Source organism: Pyxicephalus adspersus, chromosome 8 (assembly GCF_032062135.1).
Source record: "Pyxicephalus adspersus chromosome 8, UCB_Pads_2.0, whole genome shotgun sequence".
In the NCBI taxonomy this organism is placed as follows: domain Eukaryota; kingdom Metazoa; phylum Chordata; class Amphibia; order Anura; family Pyxicephalidae; genus Pyxicephalus; species Pyxicephalus adspersus.
In genome coordinates this window covers 37,833,047-37,856,292 of record NC_092865.1, presented here as the reverse complement: position 1 = coordinate 37,856,292, position 23,246 = coordinate 37,833,047, and the positions used below count along the sequence as shown (strand labels likewise).

Below are 23,246 nucleotides of genomic sequence, written 5' to 3'. Positions count from 1 at the left end.
TGAAGATAAAATAAATTACATTCTGATAAGTTGCTAATGATGCAACCACATCGTTATTGAGGTCAATTTATTGATACAGGCTACAATAATTATTATAATATAATTGGTTAAATTATTTAATCTGTAATTAGTTCATGATCTAGGATTTCAGTGACCAAGTGATAACTTTACTAATGTGTAGCACAATATATACTTTCACCAGGATCCACTTTGATTTTATGTTTTAAAATTGTTATTAAGGTTTATAGAAAATCTGCAGTATCCATGTAATCTATTCATGAAATAAGCTTAACTTTCCTATGCCTTTATGTTATCAAATAATTACCATTACAATATTTCTACACATTTGTTTCCTTGTTCAATCTTGTGTGTACATAGGATTTGGAAGGAGAGGCTTGAACATGCTGAGCAACGGAAGAGAGAGGAGACCAAGGAATTACAGGTGAGATTAACAGTAAACTCAGAGGGTAAGAGTCACAAAGGCACCAAGTTTACAATTTATCAAATTAAGGTACTAAAGTTCTAATAAATCAAATGAGACAAACTATATCCAGTGCAGAGTTCCATGTGCAGAAAGAACATTTCAGGGTAATATCTCAAAAAAATAGAGAGCGGAAAATGGGGGGGGCTTGCCCTTTACCAAATTAGGATAAAATTTGCAGTTATAAGATACTAGTGACCCTAGCTAAACTAGTGGTCAATAAGTGTGTGTGTGTGTGTGTGTGTGTGTGTGTGTGTGTGTGTGTGTGTGAAGAATTACCAGGTCTCTGGATAAAAAGTTTCTTATAATGACTCTCCAAAATCCACTTGCTCTCAGCTAAACCACATAAGTTCCAGTATTTATTCAAATAACCACAAACATGTACTGCATATCTAAACAAGGGCTCTCAAAAGTAGTTCACATTAGGGATAAAAAATAAAATAATCATCTGTAGGATGTTTATCATAGAAATTTACTAAATCCTGATAGGCGCTTAGAAGTTCTAAATCTTGATTAACAGGCATGCAAACCACGAAATGGAAGCATGCCTGTTGATGGAGATACGAATCCTCCATTGAAACATTTCTCTTTATCTTTTGCTCCAGGGACAACTTGGAAATTTGGTTTTCCCCTTTCTTTTTGTTTTAGTAACAGTGATCACAAGTATAAGTAGAAGGATGAATCTGCCCCTTATAGGACACGCACATCGATAGAAACTTGACAGAAGGTCAAATGCACTAAAATACAGTATTGATAATATTTTGGTTTGGGTTTTCCATACATAAAGATATATTACACCACATGCTTCATTTTTCAAAATTGTTTTTCTACATGTTAAGTATAAAATGTGTACAGTATGTATATTGCAATCACTTTACAATTCAGCTGATTTTGCATAAACAATGGAAAATGTTCAGATTGTTTTTGTGAAAGCTACTCTTTTCACGTTAGTTTTGCTTTGCTCCAATTAGAAAGCAGGAATTACCTTTAAAATGGACAACCGTTTGCCAAACCTTGTAAATTTGAATGAAGATCCTCAGCTATCAGAGATGTTACTGTACATGATAAAAGAAGGAAGGACCACTGTGGGAAAATACTGTAAAAACTCATCTCATGACATCCAATTGTCTGGAGCTCTTATTGCTGAAAATCATTGGTAAGGCCATATGAACAGTAATCCTTGGGAGAAGATGACTGCAAAATCCAAATCTGTTGAAAACAATGGTCTGCAGACAAAGTTTTAGGCCCTTCATGATTAACTCCTTTTTTTTGTCTTTTGGCAGTATCATTACAAATATTGACAATGTAGTCAGAATAATCCCTAATGGAGAGGCAAAGACATATGTTAATGGTAACGAGATTTCATCTTCTACCATTCTTCATCATGTAAGTTCAACATTTTAGTTTTGTTGAAGCCCTGTGAAAGTATAAGGAAATGTATTAGTTTATCTTTATAGGTAATATAACAATTTGTATCATTCAGGGTGATCGTGTGATTCTGGGAGGAGATCACTACTTCAGATTCAACCATCCTGTGGAGGTTCAACAAAAGGGTCCGTCGCGTGTTTCTATTCTATGCTCAGAAGGTCCCAAAGACTTTGAATACGCAAAGAATGAACTTCTTAAAGCCCAGAGAGCCAAGTGTGTAAACACTTTTTCATAGTCTTTTACATTTACATGTTTTTATGCAACCCTAAATGCTAACTTGTTTTGCTTTAAAGATTGGAAGAGGAGATTGAAGAAGCACGGTTAAGAGCAAAGGAGGAGATGATGCAAGGAATCCAGATTGCAAAAGAGATGGCTCAGCAGGAGCTCACCTGCCAAAAGTCTGCCTATGAAGAAAAGATCAAAGCACTGGAAGCCGAGCTAGTGAGTGTCCAAAGTCTACTTATAGGTTTTCTTTTTTAAAGTGTGATTACTAAATCTAAAGGATCTACCAGATAAGAGTTATTTTTTCTCAGATTTTACTGAGATATTTACACCAGTTATAAATTTTTGCAGAAAGAGGAAACTCGAAGAAAACGGCAGCAGGAAATGACCACTCAGAAAGCTGCCAGTAAAATCAAAGAACTGGAGGAAGTAAAGCTTCATCTTCAGCAGGAGATTCAGATCAACAAAAGGAGATTAGAAATGGAAACTCTGGCCACCAAGCAGGTAAACCATTGGTTATGCTACATGTAGGTTAAAGTAAATGTGAAGTCAGATGTTTTTCCTGGTTTTTGAGTGGGGAACTATTACAACATGGGGCAAGTTTTTTTTTAACTGCCTTGCTAGGGGGTCTTTACTCACTTCGTGTCTGATGGCATACCAGACAGAAAGTAAGAAAATTTGCAACTAAAGGGTAGTCCTGCCCAAGCTTTTGAGCTATTATGGTCTTTCTAGGACTTAAATGTAACCATGGAATATTTAATTGTAAGACCTTAATGTAAGTCTTTATATATTTGGACAGGAATTAGAAGATCACACAGTCCGCCATGCCAAGATTTTGCAAGCTTTGGAGGATGAAAAGCAGAAAATTGCAAAAGAGGTGGAGATGCTTCAAAAAGAGAAGAATAGCCGAGGAAAGAGTATGTCAGGTAACTATATGTTAATAAAATATATGCACTTTGAATTTGGTTTATTTGGTTGGTAAAAAAGGCTTTTCAAATATGTATTATGAGGTTTAGTAGAATGGCATTTACATTAGACAAGATCTTTATTCAGTTACGTTAGATGTGCTATTTTATGACTATTTATTTTGCCTTTTAAATATGATTGGGGATGTTTACTGTAAAGATTGTCAGATACAAATAGGGGTGTAAAGCTACTGAAACTGTAAGGTGTAGTCACTAATACCTAATATTGTAAGTGTGATTCTTTCGCTGTTGCTTTAAGTACATACTTAGCTTCTATTTGCCAAGTGTAACAAATACATCCCCAATAGAGTTGCATAAATATAGAATAGCATCTGTTTCAATATAAGTTAAATTCAAACAAATTCTATTTTTCAGTTCCACCCACTTGGAATTCCCTGAAACTGTCTGTTATGATTCAGGAGGCAAACACAATTAGTGCCAAACTCCGAAAACATACTGTATTTAGTAGGTAAGTGTTTATGGCAAGCGCTGCCTCATAAAGGAGCACAGGTTTGTACAATTTCTCAAATCTAGCAACACCTATAGTTGGCAAGCTCAAAGAAGTAATGCCTGAAGCTGATACCAGATAAGTTTTCAGCATCACCTGGTGTCCAATCATTTTGTTTTTTGTGTTCCTCAATGTTCAAGAAAATAATAAATATTTTAGATTTAACTCATCAAAATCAAGAAAAGTTGCAATATTATAGTGAAAGAAGGTTATAGAAATGATGATTCTGATAAAGTTAGTAAACATCATGTAGTGCCTACTTCTAGTTGGGACTTGTTTTAGGTTTAAATTAAAGCAAAACTTCAATTTATGTCCGTATTTCTTTCCGTAATTTCTTCATTATTATAATGTACATTTTTCCAGACATGAAGTGACTGATAAGGAAAACATACCTGGTAATTCAGTACAAATCCAGGTCAGAAACCTTAAGATGGGAATTGTAACATTCTGGAATCTGGATAAGTTTGAGTACAAGCTGGCTGCCATGAAGGACTTATATGAGGTAAATGATAAGTGGAAAGCTTAAAATACACAGCGCAAACAGCATTATTCACTGAACAAAACAAAATGCTTACTTACTGTGTGATAACATTGAGGGGTGTAGGATCTTCTAAAATGTGTAGATTTTTAGTAATTTAAGTTCAGCTTGCATCCTTGCAAAACAAAAATAGTTATGAATGCAGATACTACATTGAATTAATAGGCAAGCTAGAAATTAGCTTGCTTATTAATTCAATGTAATATATCAAAGTTCCTGAGAGACAAAGAGGCAGTAAACTACAATCACTGGAATACTACTGGAAGCATGTATGTAGCAAACACATTGAGGCAATTCGGACCATAAGACGCACCCTGATTTTCCCCCCACTTTAGGGGGAAAAAAAGTGCGTCTTATGGTCCGAAAAATACGGTATATATATATTTTTTTTTTTTTTACCATAACACATGTTGAATGTTTTTTGAAAGATAGAACTGTATGCTTTACAATGAGCATTGTTCCAATAAAAATGTATTTTAAAATAAAGATCACATTTATAATTTTCGTATGCAAGTTTATCTAAATATTCATCACAAATTACCTTAAATACTTTGTTTGCAATATCTTTAGAATCATGGTAGTCCAAAGGAAGATGATATATTTTATGATCCAACAGATGAATGGGAGCCAGAATTGTCAAAATCATCATTGTCTAATTTCTCGAGGCGCAGGTAAAGTGTAGTGACACTGCAATATGCATTTGTGAAATAAAACAATTTAAATGATGCACACATATTTTGCAAACGTAAACGCCATTGGATCTATATAACATAAACTGTAAGTAGGACAATTGGAGTGGATAGTCCTCCAAATATGTTGCTTAGATAAATACATTTATTCTGCTACTTGCCTTTTTAGACTATACATACCTGAATACAAATCTTATTTTAGAGGATCACCTATGCTTGACATGTAGTGTGATGTAGCAGCGTTACTGCCTTATATGTCTGGTTCAGTGGCATAGCTTAAATGTTCCTTTTTCGATTTTTTTAATTCTGACTTTTGCAATAAAATTGTGATGATTTAAACTGACTTCTACTGAAATTCTGTATATAAGTGAAGGGGACATATTTTATTTTCTAAGGAGCAAAAGTCTAATGAAGAACAAAAGAATTTCAGGATGTCTGTATGAAATACGAGTTCATCCTATTCAAAGTTTACAATCCGGATATTCATCAGGTAATCTATTCACTCTTTACTGCATGGTGTTGTTTAAAAAAATAATACATTTGTTTCTGCAGAGTGATGAGACAAAGTTCTTGAATTCTTATATGTTTTTAATTATATTGTGATACAATTTAAAGGTGATATTGATTGGTGCACTTAAACAAGTTAACTGTTAAAGTTGCCCTTCCACTAAAATAGGTTGTCCACTTTTAGTAGGTAAAAATCCACCTAAAAGGAAAAAAAAGAATATTGCTTACCTTCTCCCAGTCACCTGTTCATGACCTCTTGGCAAGAAAAACTCCACTTTCCTGGGAAGATAACCAGCTGGAATCTTGCTAGAATGCAGTGTCTTTTCATGAAATTTTACCTGGTCTGCATTTTATAGGAATCTACCTGGAAGCACACAGATTCCCAGCAATTATTTTTTTTATTTACTGAGAGTAGGTGATTAGGGAAAGAGCAGGGAGCACAAAAAGTGCAAGCTGATATTTTATTTCAGTTAAAGGTTCAATTTAAACAAAATGTCTGACTAGGTTCACATTTATCACACATGTCAATCACACCCATTATATCTCTATGCCTGTGTCCAGTGTTTCCTGTAATATAGGCTTCTGCATCAGTTTGTGCAAAGTGACTGTTCCTGTGTCAGACCCTAAATCCCTTATTTGTTTTCAGCACAAAACGGAATGCATTTTCAAAGCACAAAATGCGAGTCAAACCTGGTTTCAAGATAACGCTTCAAACATAGAACTTCATGTTATTTAGATGTTATTTCTTGCTTGCCTTTTGTCCCTATTACAGCTTAAATTAAAGTGAATTTAAATTTATATTACTTATTTATTACTATTCCATGTCATACTAAATAAGGATGTAAATGTAAAAAAGAAGGATTTGGAGACTAAAGATAAATTGTAGCACAAATAGTAGTGATCACTCCCATTCACTCGATCTGTGTCTAGATTGATCTTATTAATTCCACATTAAATGTTTGAACCCATGTTTGTTATTAGTGGCATAACTTGGGACCCTGCCCATCATGTGGCCTTACAGAAAATGAAATACCAGGCATAATTGTATGTGTTCCTATAACATGTGAAAAATGCTGTCAAACACATTCCAGTGTTGTTTAGGAGAGACAATGGGAGAGGAATGAAGACGTATTTAAATAAAATAGGCTTTGTTTGCTTCTCCAACAATTTTATTGGTTTACATTTGATAGGACAAAATCCTATTTCCTACCTTCCTATCTTTGAACCCATTGTGGAGATTTTACCTCACCACAAACATTGTCGAAAACAAAATAAATTGGGTTTTCTGAATTTGCACTTTTAGCCTTTCATAGTTTATTTTTAAATATGTAGTAAATTGCAGAAAATGTGTTTGCTGTTTGGGTTTATTACTTGTTGCTGTAATTTTTTTTTACCTTGTATATCTCTAATATACTACTAAGCATTTATTACATTTTATATTCTACCAACAGGTTTGATGACCAAGTCCAGTAGTTTTCTGAGCAAGTCCAGCAGTGTATGTTCTAATGGTAATGATTCACATCTACCTGGAATCTGTAAGGATTTATTAGGATGTGCATTGGAGTACCTGGGTCATAGTCATTCAGATGAGAGCAGCATTGCGGACAGTCTGGTCTCCTGTTTAGAAACGGTTTGCAAAGGAGTTCATGCTGTCTCCCAGGCATATGAGCAACAGGACGAGGACAGCACAGAGGGCAGTAAGTATTGATATAAACTTTATATATTATGTTTGACTTAGCTTGTCAGTGTGTTTTTAGATATACTTTTAAATGAGAGTGGCTTAATTCCTTTTTTTTTTTCTTTTTACTACTGTGGACAATCTAAATGTAATGTTCATGGTAGTAGATAAAGTTTTACCTGTTAAGTCATCATCCTGTGGACTTGCTTATAATGAAAAGCAGTAAAATAATAGTAAATACCCATTTACCATCATTTTACTTCAATAATAATTAGGTAATGAAGCATGCTACCCATGCATGTTTTGTTTTTCTATGTCACATATATGTTTTTGATAAGGGTGGCTTGTGAGCCCCACGCCTTACTCACATTCCTACTCCATGCAGATCCATCGCCTTAGGACACCGTCTGCTGTATCATCAGAAGTGTGTTCAAATGCCAGGAGTCAATACAAGCACATGGGGGGGCCCATACACACTACTAGGCCACATTAGGTGTTGCCATAATGGAATTTCACCCACATTCATTGCATATCTTGTTTTTTTTACTTGAATTCCATAGTGTTTTTGAATCCAGGCCTTAGTGGGTAATAATTGTGGTTTCCATTTGCTATTCTTAGATAATTTGGTTCAAGTTTTGTTTCTGTAATTGAGATCTTGATAGGTTTATTGAGCCTCCTTATTTTTAGTGGTGACAGAGGAACATGTTGCTTATAATATTTGCATAGGATTTGTCTTACTACCTGCTAAACATGCTTATTTTTTTCTAAATTAAGACTCTTTTATTGTCTTTCCAGTGTTCGTGGTTAACCGGGAAGCACAAAATCATAGCATCCAGCTGACCTCTGCTTTTCAGCAGTCAGTTGTGTTAACAAAGCATTTGTTAGACTGTTTTACTGAAAGCCAAGAGACTGACAAACCTGCTGATAGTTTGTTGTTGAACATCAGGAAGCTTGGAGGATACTTGCAGCTGCTTTTACAGGTGAAATTGTGTTATTAATGTTATAGTTAAATATGGCAATCATTTCTTAAAAAGCTCACCCTCACTGTACAATTCCCACTCTTTCCCTTTTTTTATTGTTTGATATACACATATATTTTTGGAGTGATGGTTTTTGCTCTGGTCACATGACATCTCAGGGTCTTCTTCTATGGGCCTAATTTATTAAAGCTCTCCAAGGCTGGAGAGGGTACACATTCAGCACTGAAGCTGGGTGATCCACCAAACCTGGAAGGGATTTCTTAAAAGTCATTTGCTATTTGTTAGCAAACAACTGAAAGTGTATCCTCTCCAGCCTTGGAGAGCTTTAATAAATCAGGCCATATGCCTCTGTGAGTCCCACTTTCTGTGTAAAAAAAAAAAAAAAAACGGTTTCTGCGGGTGTTTTTATGTGCCCACAGAAAATGGGTTGAATTACAGTAGGTGCACTTGGACAAAAGTGGCAGCAGATTTTGGATAAGTTGGATTGTTTTGTTTTGTCAGGTTATTTTCTGTAAGTATTCCAAGCTCATCTTCACCCTTTCCACACAACGTTGGGTTTTAAAGTAGAATTACAGTTCCCCCCCCCCCCAAGTTTTAAGTAATACTTACTTTTATTCCAGGGTCCCTCTTCATTCTCTTTCTTGTTCCAAACAGGTTGGTGGCCCTGCAGAGACTAGATAATATATACCTTATATATTATCTAGGTGCCAATAGAACTGCATTCTTGTGGTCAACAAGATGGGCTGGAGTGTGGCTTGCATGTCTGTGATGTCACAAACTGACAAATGACTGCAGGCTTGCCATTCTTTTGCTCAGTCACGCTGTTCTTATGAAAGAATAGTTGTACATGTCTGTTAGCGTTTCCATGGGTCTTAACCTATGAGTTAGCATTGATGGATATGGGAAAAATGCTACAGGGGATATACAGTAGAAACATGGCCAGATCTCAAAGTATTTCTGCTTACATTAAAATTGAATATAAAGGCATGGGTCATCTTGTTTAAAAAACACTGTACAATTGATGTATACATTTTTTTTTAGGTTTACAATACAAATTAATTTATCTATTTGTTCTCCACTTTTAATTCTTAGGGATGCTCCTCTGATATATCTGCCATGGTTACAGAAGCCAAGGCTAAAGTCAGTTATACAGTAGAGCAAATACTGCAAGATATTGGACACTTAGCTGCACTAACTGATACTCAAATACATCTTCCCAAAGAGGAATGTAGAGAGACACCATTTTTACAGGTAAAAATTCTCCTTATTTAAATATATCTGCTGCAACTTTTTTTGTTTTTATATCAGATGCCATGTTAAGTTAAGTACCACACGCAGTGAACTTGATTTATTAAGGCTCCCTAAGACTGGAGAGGATACACTTTCATCAGTGAAGCTGGGTGATCCAGCAAAACATGGAGTGGATTTCTTAAGTCATTTGCTATTAATTAGAATGTTTTGAATCCTGGACTAGATCCATTTCAGGTTTGATGGATCACCAAGCTTAACTGCTGAAAGTGTATCCTCTCCAGGAGGCATGATTCAGAAATACAATGTATTCACGAGTGTGGCTCAGGGTGAATTTTACATGCCAAAAGTGGTAACGCCGAGCAACACTTGGGGTAGGGAAAAAAAAAAATCCTACCTGCTCCTCTCAATCCAGCGGCGTCCTCCGCGATCCCCGGTGTGATTGATGTAATGCGTGAAGCGTTGATACACTGGGGAGGCGTAACTTAGCAGGAAATTTAAAAGCAGATTACATTGTAATCTGCTTTTAAAACATTGATCACAGTGATAAAGTTATAAATAATAAATCCAAAAGTTTATGCTATTATTGTACCCTTGTTTGGACAAATTAAAAAAAATAAATAAAGTTTATTTTATTTATATTTATCAATAAATGTATAAATACAATTATTCATTATCTTATATTTTATGATTTGTGTTTCAAAATTTATCATACCCGGGAGTTAACCCAGAGAATTTACAGACCTAAAATATTAAACAACAAATTTCCAAACTAAACAATGTACTGATTTTGACATAAAAATATGGACATAATTAGAATGCCAGGTCAATAAGGTCTGCATTTAATATCAGTGTGTTTCTTTTAACTATAAATATTCATATTAAACTTTTAATATTATTTTTTTTTTTTTTTTGGCACATTCCTTAAAAAAAAAAAAGCCTTCATTTCATTTGTAAATACATTTAATGTGCTTTCTACCAGAATTAATTTTTGTAATAATTTCAGTTTTATTTCAGGAGGACCCCCCTGGGGGGCTGCACCGGCCAGAGCCATGGGCCATGTCCCTTGTACAAATCGGGGGCTCAGGAAAGTGGGCATAACAACCTGCCCACTCTCCCATCACAGGCTCAAATCTGCGAAGGGAGAGTGGGTGGGGTTATGGCGACATGTCGCCACGTTCAGTGACACCCGTCTCGGCACTCCATCCATCTGATGATCCTGGTCTGGTCCCTCAAATTTTAGAACCCATTGTGGCCCCTGAGTCATATCATATATATCATTTTTCTAATTTTTTTCAAACAACTAATCTCAAACTAAACAAAAAAGTTTGTTCTTTACAGAAATTAATTTGCCTAGAGGATTGCATAGAAAATAAAATATGTTTTGCATAATGGTATCACTAAAAATATATGTATTAATGTGTTTAGTAGCCAAAATTATTAAGGAATAGGAATGCCAATAACAGAAATGTAAAAACTATTCTATTCCTTTATATGGTAAGTGGTAATTGATGATTTTTAGCCTTATGAGTCTTGGACATATACAAAAGGATTTATACCAGTAAACACGTTTTTATGTTGGTGATACTGTTTCCTAGTCCCTTTTTTCCCTGAACGTGACGTCATGATGGTATAACCCCACCCACTCTCCCATCGCAGATCGGGGATGTGTTCCGCAGCTCTGGCCGGTGCGCCCCCCCGGCTGGGTCCTTCTCCTGATCCGGCCAGAGCGGCATAACACCCAAAAGGTTGGAGAAACATCCCCATTGAGCTGTAGTTTGCCTATGCCTGATCTAAACTCAATTGCCGTCTATTTTAATTTTTTACTTTGAGAGTAATATCCTAACAGTACTTCACACTACCCTAGAACTCCAACATTACTAGATTTCAGTGATCAATTCATGTTTAGTTTTGGCTGTACATTTTTCTATTACATTTTCCGCACATTAACTGAATGAGGTATGGTGTGTGCAGATCCCTTTTTTTTCTCAGATCCATTATTTATGTTTAGCCTATTCATTATAATAACATGTACAGTAGGTTATGATAGACATACGTTCCACTTTGCATTTTTACCTTTTTAGCTTTTTTTTTAGATAGATTTTTAGCTACCTTTTTTATATGTATCTGTAACAAAATATTTTCTTCTAGAAATCCTTCATTGATGCTCTCAACCTTGGATTTTGTGTTGGACTTAAAAACCTAACTGAAAGTGGATTAAAATATGCTGACATAATGCAGACTGAAATCCAGAGGTACACTGTTAACGATCAGGTAAATCAAATTAATTTTTTAGCTAAAATCCAGTGCACATTTTGGGAAACTTTAAGAATACCGTCAGCTTTTTTTGGTTTTGATGCAAATCCTTTACAGATTTTCAGCATTTTTATAATATAAAACTATGGTCTTTATTGCAAAACAGTTTGATTTATGTCATGTAGGTATAATTCTGTCAGTAAACACTACTGCTATACTGAACCAGCAGCATGGGGCAACTGTGTTTTTGAATATGGCAACGGGAGGAGGAGATGCATCAGAGAAAAGAGTTTTCTAACCTATTTGGTCACTATTCTGTTTAGATGTGTCCTGTCCAGTGTTGACTTATCTGTATAAAGGGGCTTGAAAAAAGAGACAGTCATTCTACATCTTCAATGTCTATGCCACTATTGCAGTTGACAGCAATAGTTTTAGTAACTCATTGTGTTGTGCTATTTCTAGGTACTGGATGAGATGAAAAATACATCATTGAAATTAGCTGGCTTATTCAGTAAATCTCTGGCAGACTTTAAAAAGGTATAAATAGTTTGTTCTTATGTTTTTGATGTTGGCACCCGCATTTTTTCTAATTTTTTTTTAAATGCAAAGTATATCAGATACAGTTAAACAAATAAATCCTATACATACACCATATCCAAGAAAAAAAATAAAATAAAAGAAACCAAACAAAGGTTTACAAGTACGCCAATTAAGATAGATGATAGGGAAAAACAGTCATTACATAAAGTTACTAGTGCTGAGAAAGCTTCTGCAATCTGGAGCACACGCTCTGGTACAAATGCATAGGAGGTAAAACACGACAAATAACAGCAGTAGACTGGACTTTACTAGTTGTACAAGTCTAGCTCATTCATTGGTGTTTTTGTAGTTTGCCATTTTTATTAGAGATGATGGGCAACAAAATAGGTGATGTATAGATCAGTGGTCGCCAACCGGTGGTCCTTGAGAAAATTTTGGTGGTCTGCAGCCAGAACCATGGACCACATCCCCCGTACAAATCTCAGCCTCAGGGAAGTGAGCAGGCTGTGTTCCTGTACACAACCCGCCCACCGGTGGGGTTATATCATCATGACATCACTCTGGGGGAGGTTTCTTCCCCTTTAAGTGACACCCGGCGTCCCGTGCATGCAATTTTAGTGGACCACAGTAATTTCAGTGGACCACGGGACCGAAAAGTTTGGCAACCACTGCTATAGACAACCTGGGTATTATAAGTAATATAAATGTTTACCACTTTTGATTAGGGCTCTTCAAAGTGATTCAGGTTTACCTACAGATGATAAGCTATATTATACCCTATGCAAGGAACATATTAAATACAGCTTTGCTTGGAACACAGATAGTTCTTTCATTTAAGTTTTTTGACCTGCACACAAAGCCTGGACCCCTAAACCACACTTCTATATATAATAACATTGATGGTCCTCCTTACACAGTTCATTATAAGCTAAAGTAGAATCCTTTTCTTTTAGAGTTTGGACTCCGCTCCCCGCTACATTATATCGCATGGATAGATTGTATTATGTAAACCTCATCAGAGCCAAGACTGTAAACCAAATCAGTAGCTAAGACTGTTGTTTTATTGAAATCTGTCACACATTCATGGCCTAGACTAAAAAGAGTAGAAGGCCAGATGCACCTTTCTGGAGAGGGGGCTGTGTTTCAGGGGTCCATCACTTCTACATGGAGTAAGAAGATTTTTTAACATTTTGGGTTGGAATGTTTTTCTTGTTGTCCGTAATTCTTCTATTGAGCTTTTTTAGTCATTTCTAATTGTATTTTTTTACCTTTTTTTACTAGCTAAACATGGACCTTGTACTCAAGGATTCAGCTTTCAGTGTTCAGACCTCCCTAAGTTCAGCACTGCGTAATATGAAAACGTGTATGGATTTGCTGCGGCACATGGTCACTTCTGTATTAAAAGGTAGAAGTGTCTCAAAGTATCATTTTAGTATGTATTTCTAAGTTGTATATAAACACAATATATTTTGATCTGTGCAGTAACACTTGAATAAGGAAAACTGTATTTAAAAAAAAAAAAAAACAGTAAATGTAAATTAATAATTAGTGATAAAATTGCCTTAGGCATTCTGCTTTTTTTAAAAAAAAGTGTAGTCACCCATGGCTAGAAGACAATTCCTCCTACACTTAGCTGTTTCTATTAAATATTTGTAAAGTATAAAGGCTGTCATTGTGTAAATCCCTAACTATTACTACTCTACCGTAGTGTCTGCATCACTGACCTGGAACAATCTTTTAAGTAACAGTGTGTGGCAGTACAGGAATGTTAGACTTACTGAAGCAGCCTTGAAGTTTGTTTACATTGTTGACCTGCATTTGGGGTTTATATTGAAGTAATTTTGGCACCCATACGATCACTTGATCAATCTTCTTTATTCAATAATTAAAGCTGCAAGGGATTCCTTGAGATTACACAGGCAGAGTACAGAGGACACAAGGAAGCTCTGAAACTATGACATGACCAACAGTTATTTTTGCATTTATTAAAAAGCTATCTTAAAATGTTTAGTATTATTTGGAAGCCAGTGAGATAGGCATTTTGAAAGTGTACATATACTCATTATTTTATATTTAAAAAAAAAAGATATTTAGATATTTTATATTTAAAAAAAATGTGGCTTTAAATCTCATTTGGGTATACTGATTTAATTAATTTGGGAGCTATGGGTTTTATAACTACGCATATTCATTGTTATTTACATTATCTTTTTTTAAATAGAATTTTTTTTCTTTACTTTTAAATAACAGGTACAGGCACAGATACCTCACATATACTTACAACGCTTAACGACATTCACTCTTCTTCCTCTCTATTGAACAAGATCTGCCTGCCATGGACACTGCATATAATCAATTTGGGAGAGTTTAGAAATCTGTCGGAGGCTTTGTTATGTGCCGTTCAAAAGAGGGATTACAACAAAGCTAACTACGTTCAGCCACTAGGTGCACTGAGCAATTCTGTATTCTCACCCAGCACTATACAGTGGGTGTAATTATCATCAAAAACTGTATTCAAATCTAATGCTTAAAAAAATTGCACTGCATGCTTAAAGCAACTGTACACAGAACAGGTTTTTAGATATCACTTGTATATGTCCTTGTATAAATGTATATGTTTTCCTGTGTTGATGACTGTGTTGATTAGATTTTTTTTATGAATCTAATCTGCATTTCTAAATGTGTATGTGGGACTTGAGCATTTATATAAACCTGTGCTGTGTCCAGGCCATGCAACATGTTCACTCCAATGGTAGATGCTGTAGCTGTGTACACAGATCTTCCTTTTGTTCCTCATCACTTTGTTTGGCTGTGAAGGGAAACCCAGTGTCATGACTTGGATCTTACACAGAACTGAGGACATTTTCCTTGCCTCCATGTAAAAGCACTAGAACCCTGTGTTGTCATGCATCAGAGCTGTCAAATAGTACAAAGTGCAAGTTTCATCCATACTTAAAAGCATCTGGTATTTTCTTTACTCAAAATCAAGTGGCAGGAAAAGAGTGTGCAGAGTTTCGGATGGTTCTGCCTTTGAAGTAAACCTGTTGCCCTTCCTGACTAAAGCAATAATTTTCTTGGAGGTGTATGGGGTACTTACCTGGGAATGACAAAAGTGTAAATGGCATACAGCACATGCTTGCTTTAAGGTCTATGGGCTGCTAATTTGGGAATAAATATGTGTAAATAGAATAATAAGTATTTGCAAATTCTTTTCCAGTGCCTATATTTATAATGTTCTAACACAAAATAAAATACAGAATGAAAACTTCAATAGTGCATGCAGCTATGTTATTCTGTCTACAACAAAGCTAACCTGGTTGGCAGTCTTGCTATATTCTTGAGTATTTAGTAAGCATGAGCCATTTTATTGGAAAAAAATTTGAAATCGATTTTTTTGCTTCATGCTTATTTGCATGATCTGATACAGTATTTCTAAAACAGAATTGTAGAAAGCCCTTCAGAAGCAAAGCAGAAGGTCAAGGCAAATACTGTGATCTATGTGAGTGACAATACCACTTTAATCTTCATGATTTTGCAATAACGTTTGTATCTTAACCTGCATGTGAAAATGTACGGCACAGGTCAGCCCACTTCTACTGTGTACAACTTTGCTTACCGCACACTTACATTGTAAATTCATATCACACTGGCAATCCTATGAATGAAATTTGTCAGCACACCAAGCTTTGTTGAATATTAAGGCCTTCATGGAAAGTCACTATTGTAGAGCACATTTTATGATTTTAAGGATACACAGGGTCCCCATCAGGTAGCAGTCCCATTGAATGACTAAGCTTTGTACACTAATGACATGCTTTTTATCATTTCTGACTCCGTTACTGGGACTTCCCTATCGGTCTAGTGACTTGTAACCATATCTAGGAAGTAAATACCATTAGGTGTGCAGTTTGGTTATCCAAAGTGTTGCATCAATGATACCAATATTGCTTTCAACTCTGACATTACCCCTCTGTTCTGAAAATGTTGCTTCCTCGCTGACCTAACCAACAAGATGTTGTTCTGTTACTGCTTCCTTGCTGGCAAATGAGATTCTGCAGCACATTGAGAATCACTAATTTAACATGCTCTTCAAAATCTGATCACTTGGGCTAGGAAGACCGAGGAAACATTTTTCTCCTGTCTGCAGCTGACTGACATAATTCTAGCAGATTGCGCCTTTTGATTTAGACACAGTAAAATTCAAGATTCTTTAAATAAATTACAACTTACTGTGGCATGCCAAGAAGTTAAAAAAACAACCAATCTGTAACCCCACAAATCTGAGTATTTTTTTGTTTTTGAGGGAGGAAATTTCTTTGGCCTACTATGTTTTTAAAAAAAGAGCTGTGTATTGTAAACATTTTAATTTGCCTTCTAAAAAACTCTGTGCCCTTTTAACCCATAATTATATACCCTGAATCCCTTTGGAATATTAGCTGTAAATCCGAAACTAAATCTCAAGTTATGTTTTCTCAATAATTCTGTTTGAATTTCCCTAGTCTTGAGATATGTAATCATTGTCTGTTTGAAGTGACTTCCACTGTATGCTCTGGCCAATATTATGGACATCTGCTAATACAATCTTTACAGAACAAATTGCTGTAAAAACAGCTCTCTGGTTTGCGCCCTGGTCTGTTGAATCGCACAGCTGTCAGTTTAATCCCCAGTATGGTCTACATAACATGGAAGTTCATTGTGTGCTTCTGACCTAATTCGTCATGTTATATTAATCACTGAACAAAATTTCATTTTATGGAAACAATTCTGCTTTGTCTAAATAATAATTGAAGTTGTGAGAATGGATCTATATTATATAAACTGAATTACGCGTAGGTGTTCTCTTGGTTAACCTCTGAGCATGTCATTTGAAATTGTCTCAGAGCCAACAGACCAGTAAAGTTTAAATTTTTGCCTTTTTGCAGTTTATTATTTAATACAAACTTTCTAACATTTCCTATTTCTCTTGAAAATACTGGATACTTGCCTTTGACGTTCATCCACTGGCTTTAATCTTTGAGCCACCAACCCAGAACTACAGATCTAGTATTCTAAATTCACTGTATGCATGCTTGTTCTTGGCCTGTAGCTCAAAATAATAAATCCAGTCAGGCAACTAGAACTTTCTGAAGGGGCGGTCAACTGCTGCAACCTACACATTTGTTTCAGCATCCATTGAATAGGAAAAATGCAAAGCTCCCAATTACAGTTGGCAAAAGAGATACTTCATATGCTGAATGCTAGCTATCCAGCATTCCATAATTAAGGTTTACTTAAAAAGATTTGCAAAAGTTTGTGCACACCTTTGCTTGGTTTCTCCATTTTTTTTAGCAATTTCTTGGTGCACCCTTGGGTGAGGAAGTGAAGGGAAATCTGCCTTATAAAAAAAATTAAAAACAAATTCATGGTTGAACAGATTTTTTGTTGGGATGCAGTTTTTTTTAGCTGCCCACTAAGCAGTTAAAGAGGGGTAACTGGTAATGCTTACTTAATATTTGCAGAAAACAAATAAGATTCTGTTTGAATATTTTTAGTAGAATCCTTTTAATGGGTTTTGTCTTTATGAAGTAGATTGTAATTTCTTCAATAACAATGGACTTGAGAGCAAATCTGTAGGAGAGGAGTAGCTTTCTCAACTATTATTCTCCCAGGGGTTGTATAGGCACTAAACAGTAGTGGATTGATCTTGTGCCTGAAAGTGTCCAGTACCGACACCACTCTGTAGAGCCAGTTGAACCTCAGTGTTTTCTGTATGTTAACACTGGAACCAATGATTGTTAGAAGTCCTTAGTTCCCTTTCAGTGATCACCATTTTAAACAGCATTCTTCCTGATGACCACAAACATATAAAGGAAAAACACTGGTTATATACGCTCAGTGGTGTGATTCCTCTGAAACCTGAAGACTCTTTTTAGATTTTTTTCCATGCTATGAAGGTTAGTTAATAAATTTAGAGGTCAGAAACTACATTATTGTTGGCCTGTGAACTGCATAACCTTATATGTTGTACCTTGACTTTAGTGTGTATGGGTGTGTGTGTAGGGGTGTGGGTGTGTGGTTAAGCACTGGATATGCAGCAACTATCACACTTAAAAGAGACCTCTGATACCCCACTTTAGGTGTCAGGCCCGGATAGATAGTCAATTATATTGATCATCTGTCAATTTATTGTTATAATTGTAAAATCCAGCATGGAAACAAAACAGGTAGTATACACAAATGTGTCCACCTATTTGCTTCATACATTTGCAATTTATCCCTTTTTAGTGATAATTCTTCTAAATTATGGAAGAACTTTACTGTGTTTTATCAGTTACAAAATCATCCCAATCCTGCATTGTGGACACGAAGTACCATTGCAGAGTCTTAACCATATACTTTTTCCTAAGTCGTATACTTTTGTACCACTGCAACTAAATCATCAAAATCTATATTTGGATAATGCTACTTCCTTTCAAGGTTTTGGCACAAAGTAAACACACAAATGCAATCCTTCAAACAAAGCACTGCGTGGATATAGTAACCCTTTCACTCCTCAACAGGCTATTTTTTAGGAGGTCATTTTGAAAGACTGCCACATGGCGGCAGTAAATGCATGTGCTTTCTTTTAAGTTCCTGAAGAATGTAAAGTGGTCCCAGTGGAATCACCATAGTGAATTCAAATTCTACAGCTCCTTGCAGTCCTGTTAGACTGGATGTAGCCTTCCCCCTCCCCCTGTGATTACCAATTTCAGCTGCAGAGTAAAAGTTATTGTGGTGGCAGTTTTATGAAAAACAGTGTCCATAAACAATGGGTAATGTTTGTGAAAACTGAAAATCAATTTTTATATCTAAAGTAAAAAAACAAGTACAGTGGTACATTGGTATAAATCCTTAATCCGTTCCAGATTCTTGGATTTATACCAAACATGACTTACCATACCAACCAGACCATACCAGACTTAACATACCAACCAAATTTTTCCCATAAGAAATAAAAGGAAAATAATTAATCCGTTCCCATGAAAACAAAAAATCCTATTGGTATTGGCATATTATACATTGATGGGGCTGTATAAAATAATTTAAACACTTCTTAATACTAAATGACATAAATACAAAAGCAATTAGATGAAAAAAAATAAAATCTAACCTCATTTTACCTTGCTGAGAAGAGTCGAGTGCCTACTAGGATGGTGCTGAGAAGGGAGGAGGAGGAGATGTTATGTAATTCACAGAGCGTTATAGCGTGGGTTGTTCACTGAATGGTAGCAACTGGCGTACTGGAAATTCGCGGTGTTATGACTCATTTTGACCATAGCACAAAGGTTGTATACCAAGCAAAATTTTTCGTATCCAAACAGGACTTATTCCAAAGCGGACTTATACCGAGGTACCACTGTATAAGCTTAAAACTGTTTGACATGACATGCAAAATGTTTTCCTATCCAAATATCTAACAGTGATCACAAAATATATTTTATAGAATTTGATGAATGTTGGCTTTAATTACAACCTTTTAGACACTGAACATAGACTCCAGTGTTACAATGTTTCTCTTTTCAATGCCCAGGGCTTTTACTAAACTAAATACTGTATGCTAGTTTATACACTGCATATATTACTGGTTTTGTGCTTGTTCCAGATGAGCATTGTACTAGGTGGTGAAGCCAGCATCATGATAATAGTTCTAGAAGCCACACCATTACACACGGGACAGTAATAACCACTCTCATATTTGTATACTCTCATGTAAATTTTGAAACGCACATGGATTCTAAACTGCCAGCATTACTGTGGCAGTTGGGATAGGCAATTCTAGTATTATGAGAGGTATTTTGTGACCAGGTCAGTAGTCAGTTGTGAAAATAAAAATTGTGCTGTGAATCATTGAAATAAGCTTTTATTTTCTAATCCCTGAAAACAAAATTACTGTTAAATATATATTTATGAATAATTCAAATGGTGATGTTGTGTAATAGAAATTCTTGTTTATTCAATTTGATTGTGTGAACTAAGATGGGTGAATGTACCTGAAAGGTAACTATAAATGTGCAAGTATATAATGTACATGAAAGGTAATAAGCAGACATAAGTGAACATACCAAGAAGTGCACTACATACAAAGTGTTTATTGTGCATAATTTATTATGGCCTCAATCTGACATTGCCTCAGACATTCACTGGTGCGAAAAAATTACTCCCATTGAAACTCATGGACCTGGATGATTTCCACAAAATAATCTGTGAGGGAATGTCTGATTCCCTGTTTTAAAAATAGAGCACTATATGTTTTACCTTTTTACTATAGTGACGTTATGAATGGCAACCGGTGTACTCATCTGCTTTTGACCAGTTATTAAGGTACACAGAGAACCCATTGCTATTGGCTGGCCTTCATCAATAGCCTGTGTGACAATGCTGGAGCCCAGTTTAGAGACAGAGAATTGTTACCTTTTAAATGAAAGTGTTGTAGATTTTTAAACCTACAAACTCTAGTTACCTGGCTGTTATTCTAAAATTCCAAACGTTATATAGAAGCATTGAACAAGAGGGGTCAACGTGATAAACATGCAACTGACATTTGATAGAATGTACATTAATGGCAACCTCCATGAATCTTGAGAAAAGTTTCCTTTAACCTCCTCTGCGGTAACCCTGAGTGTGACTCGGGGTAAAAAAAAACTGCTCAAAGTGGTAACCTCGAGTCACACTCGGGGTAGCAAAAACAATGATAAAAACTTACATGGTCTGCCAGCGTCCTTCGTAATCCCTGTCCTCTCGCATCCTCTGGCTGGCGTCATTTGCATCTAAAGAGTCACCCGGGATTTCCTAGTGACATCGGTTGGTGCGGCCGTTGCGTTGGGGGCGCGGCGGGAATTTCAAATAATTTTGTATTTCATTCAATACAAAATAACTGTATTGAATGCAATACAGTGGATTTAAAGGTCTAAAAGCGGTACATTGTCTTTCCTGAAAATTTATTTTACAGTATAGTACAATAGTATGAGTATAATACAGTTTGAAACACAAAAGCATGTCAAAATAATAAATTTAAAAAAATGTATTTAATTTATTATTTTGACAAGATTTTGTGTTTCAAACTTTATTATAGCCATACTAATATATTGTAAAATAATTTTCATGAAAAACAATGTACTGCTTTTAGACATATAAATCCAAACTGAAATGAACCGCCCTGGAGGTAAATAGGAGTGGACCAGGATATCTACATATTCACAGTGAGGCTGAAACATGTCAGATTTTTAATTTACATTAAGGTTACTACTTGTGGGGTTTACATTGTGGATTTTTTAGTAAATTAACTTTTTGTTTTTATTATTGAGTAAGGCTCTACTTTATTTTCAAAACATTGTTAAAAAAAATTTATTTTGAAAGTATGAAAACTCATAGCAACCAACAAATTATAAATATTAGTTGAATACAATTGATCCTTAAAGTTTATTTAGATTTCTGCACTTTGTACATCATCATTGCTTCTTGCATTGCTATTCTGAATAAGCCAGTTTGTTGTTAATTGCTAAAGTTTGCCACAAGAGGGAAACCTTCACCCAGTGCCACAACCAAAATGTGTAGACATTCTGTGTGGTGTAATTGGCTGTACAAACTGTGTTTTAAAACACTGGTGTTTGACAAACTTAATTTGAGCTGTCCTATTTGAGAATGTTTTTTGCTTGTGTGTGTTTGGTCTTTTTAACCAGGTCTCAGAACATTTATGAATTCCAAATTTCATATCTGCTCACCCCATCTTTTGATAAACCTTATCCATAGTCATGCAGGGCCTCACTACCATCAATTCCTAACTGGGAAATGATGACAAAGTAGACAAAGTTTTGTTTGGGAAGTGTGGACTGTCTAAATTCTAGTCACAGATATTTATTAGATATTTTTGTAACCTAAAATTGATCTATAGTGCATTTTAACCCCTAATGTTAACAATTTGATTTTTTCCCTCATTATTTTTGCAAAATCTGTCTTTTACGAAAAGCAAATAATACATGCTACTTGCATGAATTAAATTACTTTTTGTTTGAGATTTTTGTGCCAACTATTAGAAAAAGTTTTTTCCCAACTAAAATATTTGCAGCCTATTTTGAGCTGGCAGGACAGAGGTTCCCTTCTCAGTCATTTTGCGATCTGTGAATAGCATAAGTTTAAAATTACAGTTTATATTACAGGTATAATTCTGGCTACAAGCCCCTCCAACTGCCATTTATCTATACAGCTTCATTGCCAGGGGCAAGTACGCTTAAAGACTATTGCTGAAACTGGCAACATTTTTCATTCTCAGGATATTGGGGGCCTATTAACACCTTTTTACTGAGACGGATTGGAACACATTACTCCAATGTACGTGAATGCACCATATGGGCCTGATTTATTAAAGCTCTTCAAAACTTGCGAAGTTAGACTATCATGGGAGAACCAGGGTGATTGCAGTGGAATGGATATGGTCCAGGATTAAAAACATTTGCCAAATAGAAATCCATTCCAGATTTCCATTCTTGGATCACCCAGGTTCTCCCATGATAGTCTATCTTCTCCAGGCTTGGATAGCGTTAATATATTAAGCCATAAAAACATTGGACACACAGCTACCTGTTAGTCACTAGCCAGTCTTCATTTTTAGTCAATTTATCCAGTGTTCAAGTTTGACTCTAGCACCTGTCCGTTCAGTATACAGTTTTGTGCAGTGTACAAAGTGTAATAAAAGAGTATAAAACAACATGGGGCTTAAAAAGTAATAAAATCTGAACCTAAAGATGGTTCACAGATGTAGATACCATAATAGGTGGGTTTTAAATTTGACCTTTCTAACAAACACAGATTCAAGTACATATTGTTTAATCCAGTGTTTGGCAACCAGGGTTCCTCCAAAGGTTGCTAGGGGTTCCTTGAGCAATGAGCAATATGTGCCTCTCAGGTCAGTTTAGGTGACACCAATGATCTTTTTGGCTATCTGTAAGGGTGACATTCTTCACACTGGTCATTAATGTAGGGGGGCATTCTTCCTACTGAACACCACACTAATGTACTGTGAAGCGAGGGTATCGTATCTATAGCAGGGGTTCCCTGGGAACTGAGGGTATAGTAATTATAGCAGGGGTTCCCTGAAGACTAGAAGGTTATTTCAAGGGGTTCATCCATGTTAAAAAGGTTGAGAAACACTTCAGCTCTTGTATGTAAAAACTTCATTTAAATTGTGCTA

At 35.6% G+C, this 23,246-nt stretch overlaps 1 protein-coding gene across 1 annotated transcript in view; it reads left to right on the top strand.

Annotated features, from left to right (window-relative positions):
* Positions 1-15,311, top strand: part of KIF14 (kinesin family member 14) — a 30,416-nt gene extending 15,105 nt beyond the window's left edge. Inside the window, exons 13-30 of the mRNA XM_072420073.1 lie at positions 379-442; positions 1,453-1,637; positions 1,765-1,867; positions 1,965-2,122; positions 2,203-2,350; positions 2,483-2,635; positions 2,931-3,057; positions 3,472-3,565; positions 3,968-4,106; positions 4,713-4,813; positions 5,227-5,321; positions 6,790-7,035; positions 7,812-7,996; positions 9,089-9,247; positions 11,396-11,518; positions 11,963-12,037; positions 13,322-13,445; positions 14,291-15,311. Coding sequence (XP_072276174.1) covers positions 379-442; positions 1,453-1,637; positions 1,765-1,867; positions 1,965-2,122; positions 2,203-2,350; positions 2,483-2,635; positions 2,931-3,057; positions 3,472-3,565; positions 3,968-4,106; positions 4,713-4,813; positions 5,227-5,321; positions 6,790-7,035; positions 7,812-7,996; positions 9,089-9,247; positions 11,396-11,518; positions 11,963-12,037; positions 13,322-13,445; positions 14,291-14,535 — 2,524 coding nt within the window. The 3' untranslated portion in view covers positions 14,536-15,311. The remainder of the gene's footprint in view (positions 1-378; positions 443-1,452; positions 1,638-1,764; positions 1,868-1,964; positions 2,123-2,202; positions 2,351-2,482; positions 2,636-2,930; positions 3,058-3,471; positions 3,566-3,967; positions 4,107-4,712; positions 4,814-5,226; positions 5,322-6,789; positions 7,036-7,811; positions 7,997-9,088; positions 9,248-11,395; positions 11,519-11,962; positions 12,038-13,321; positions 13,446-14,290) is intronic.
* The last annotated feature ends 7,935 nt before the right edge of the window (positions 15,312-23,246 follow it).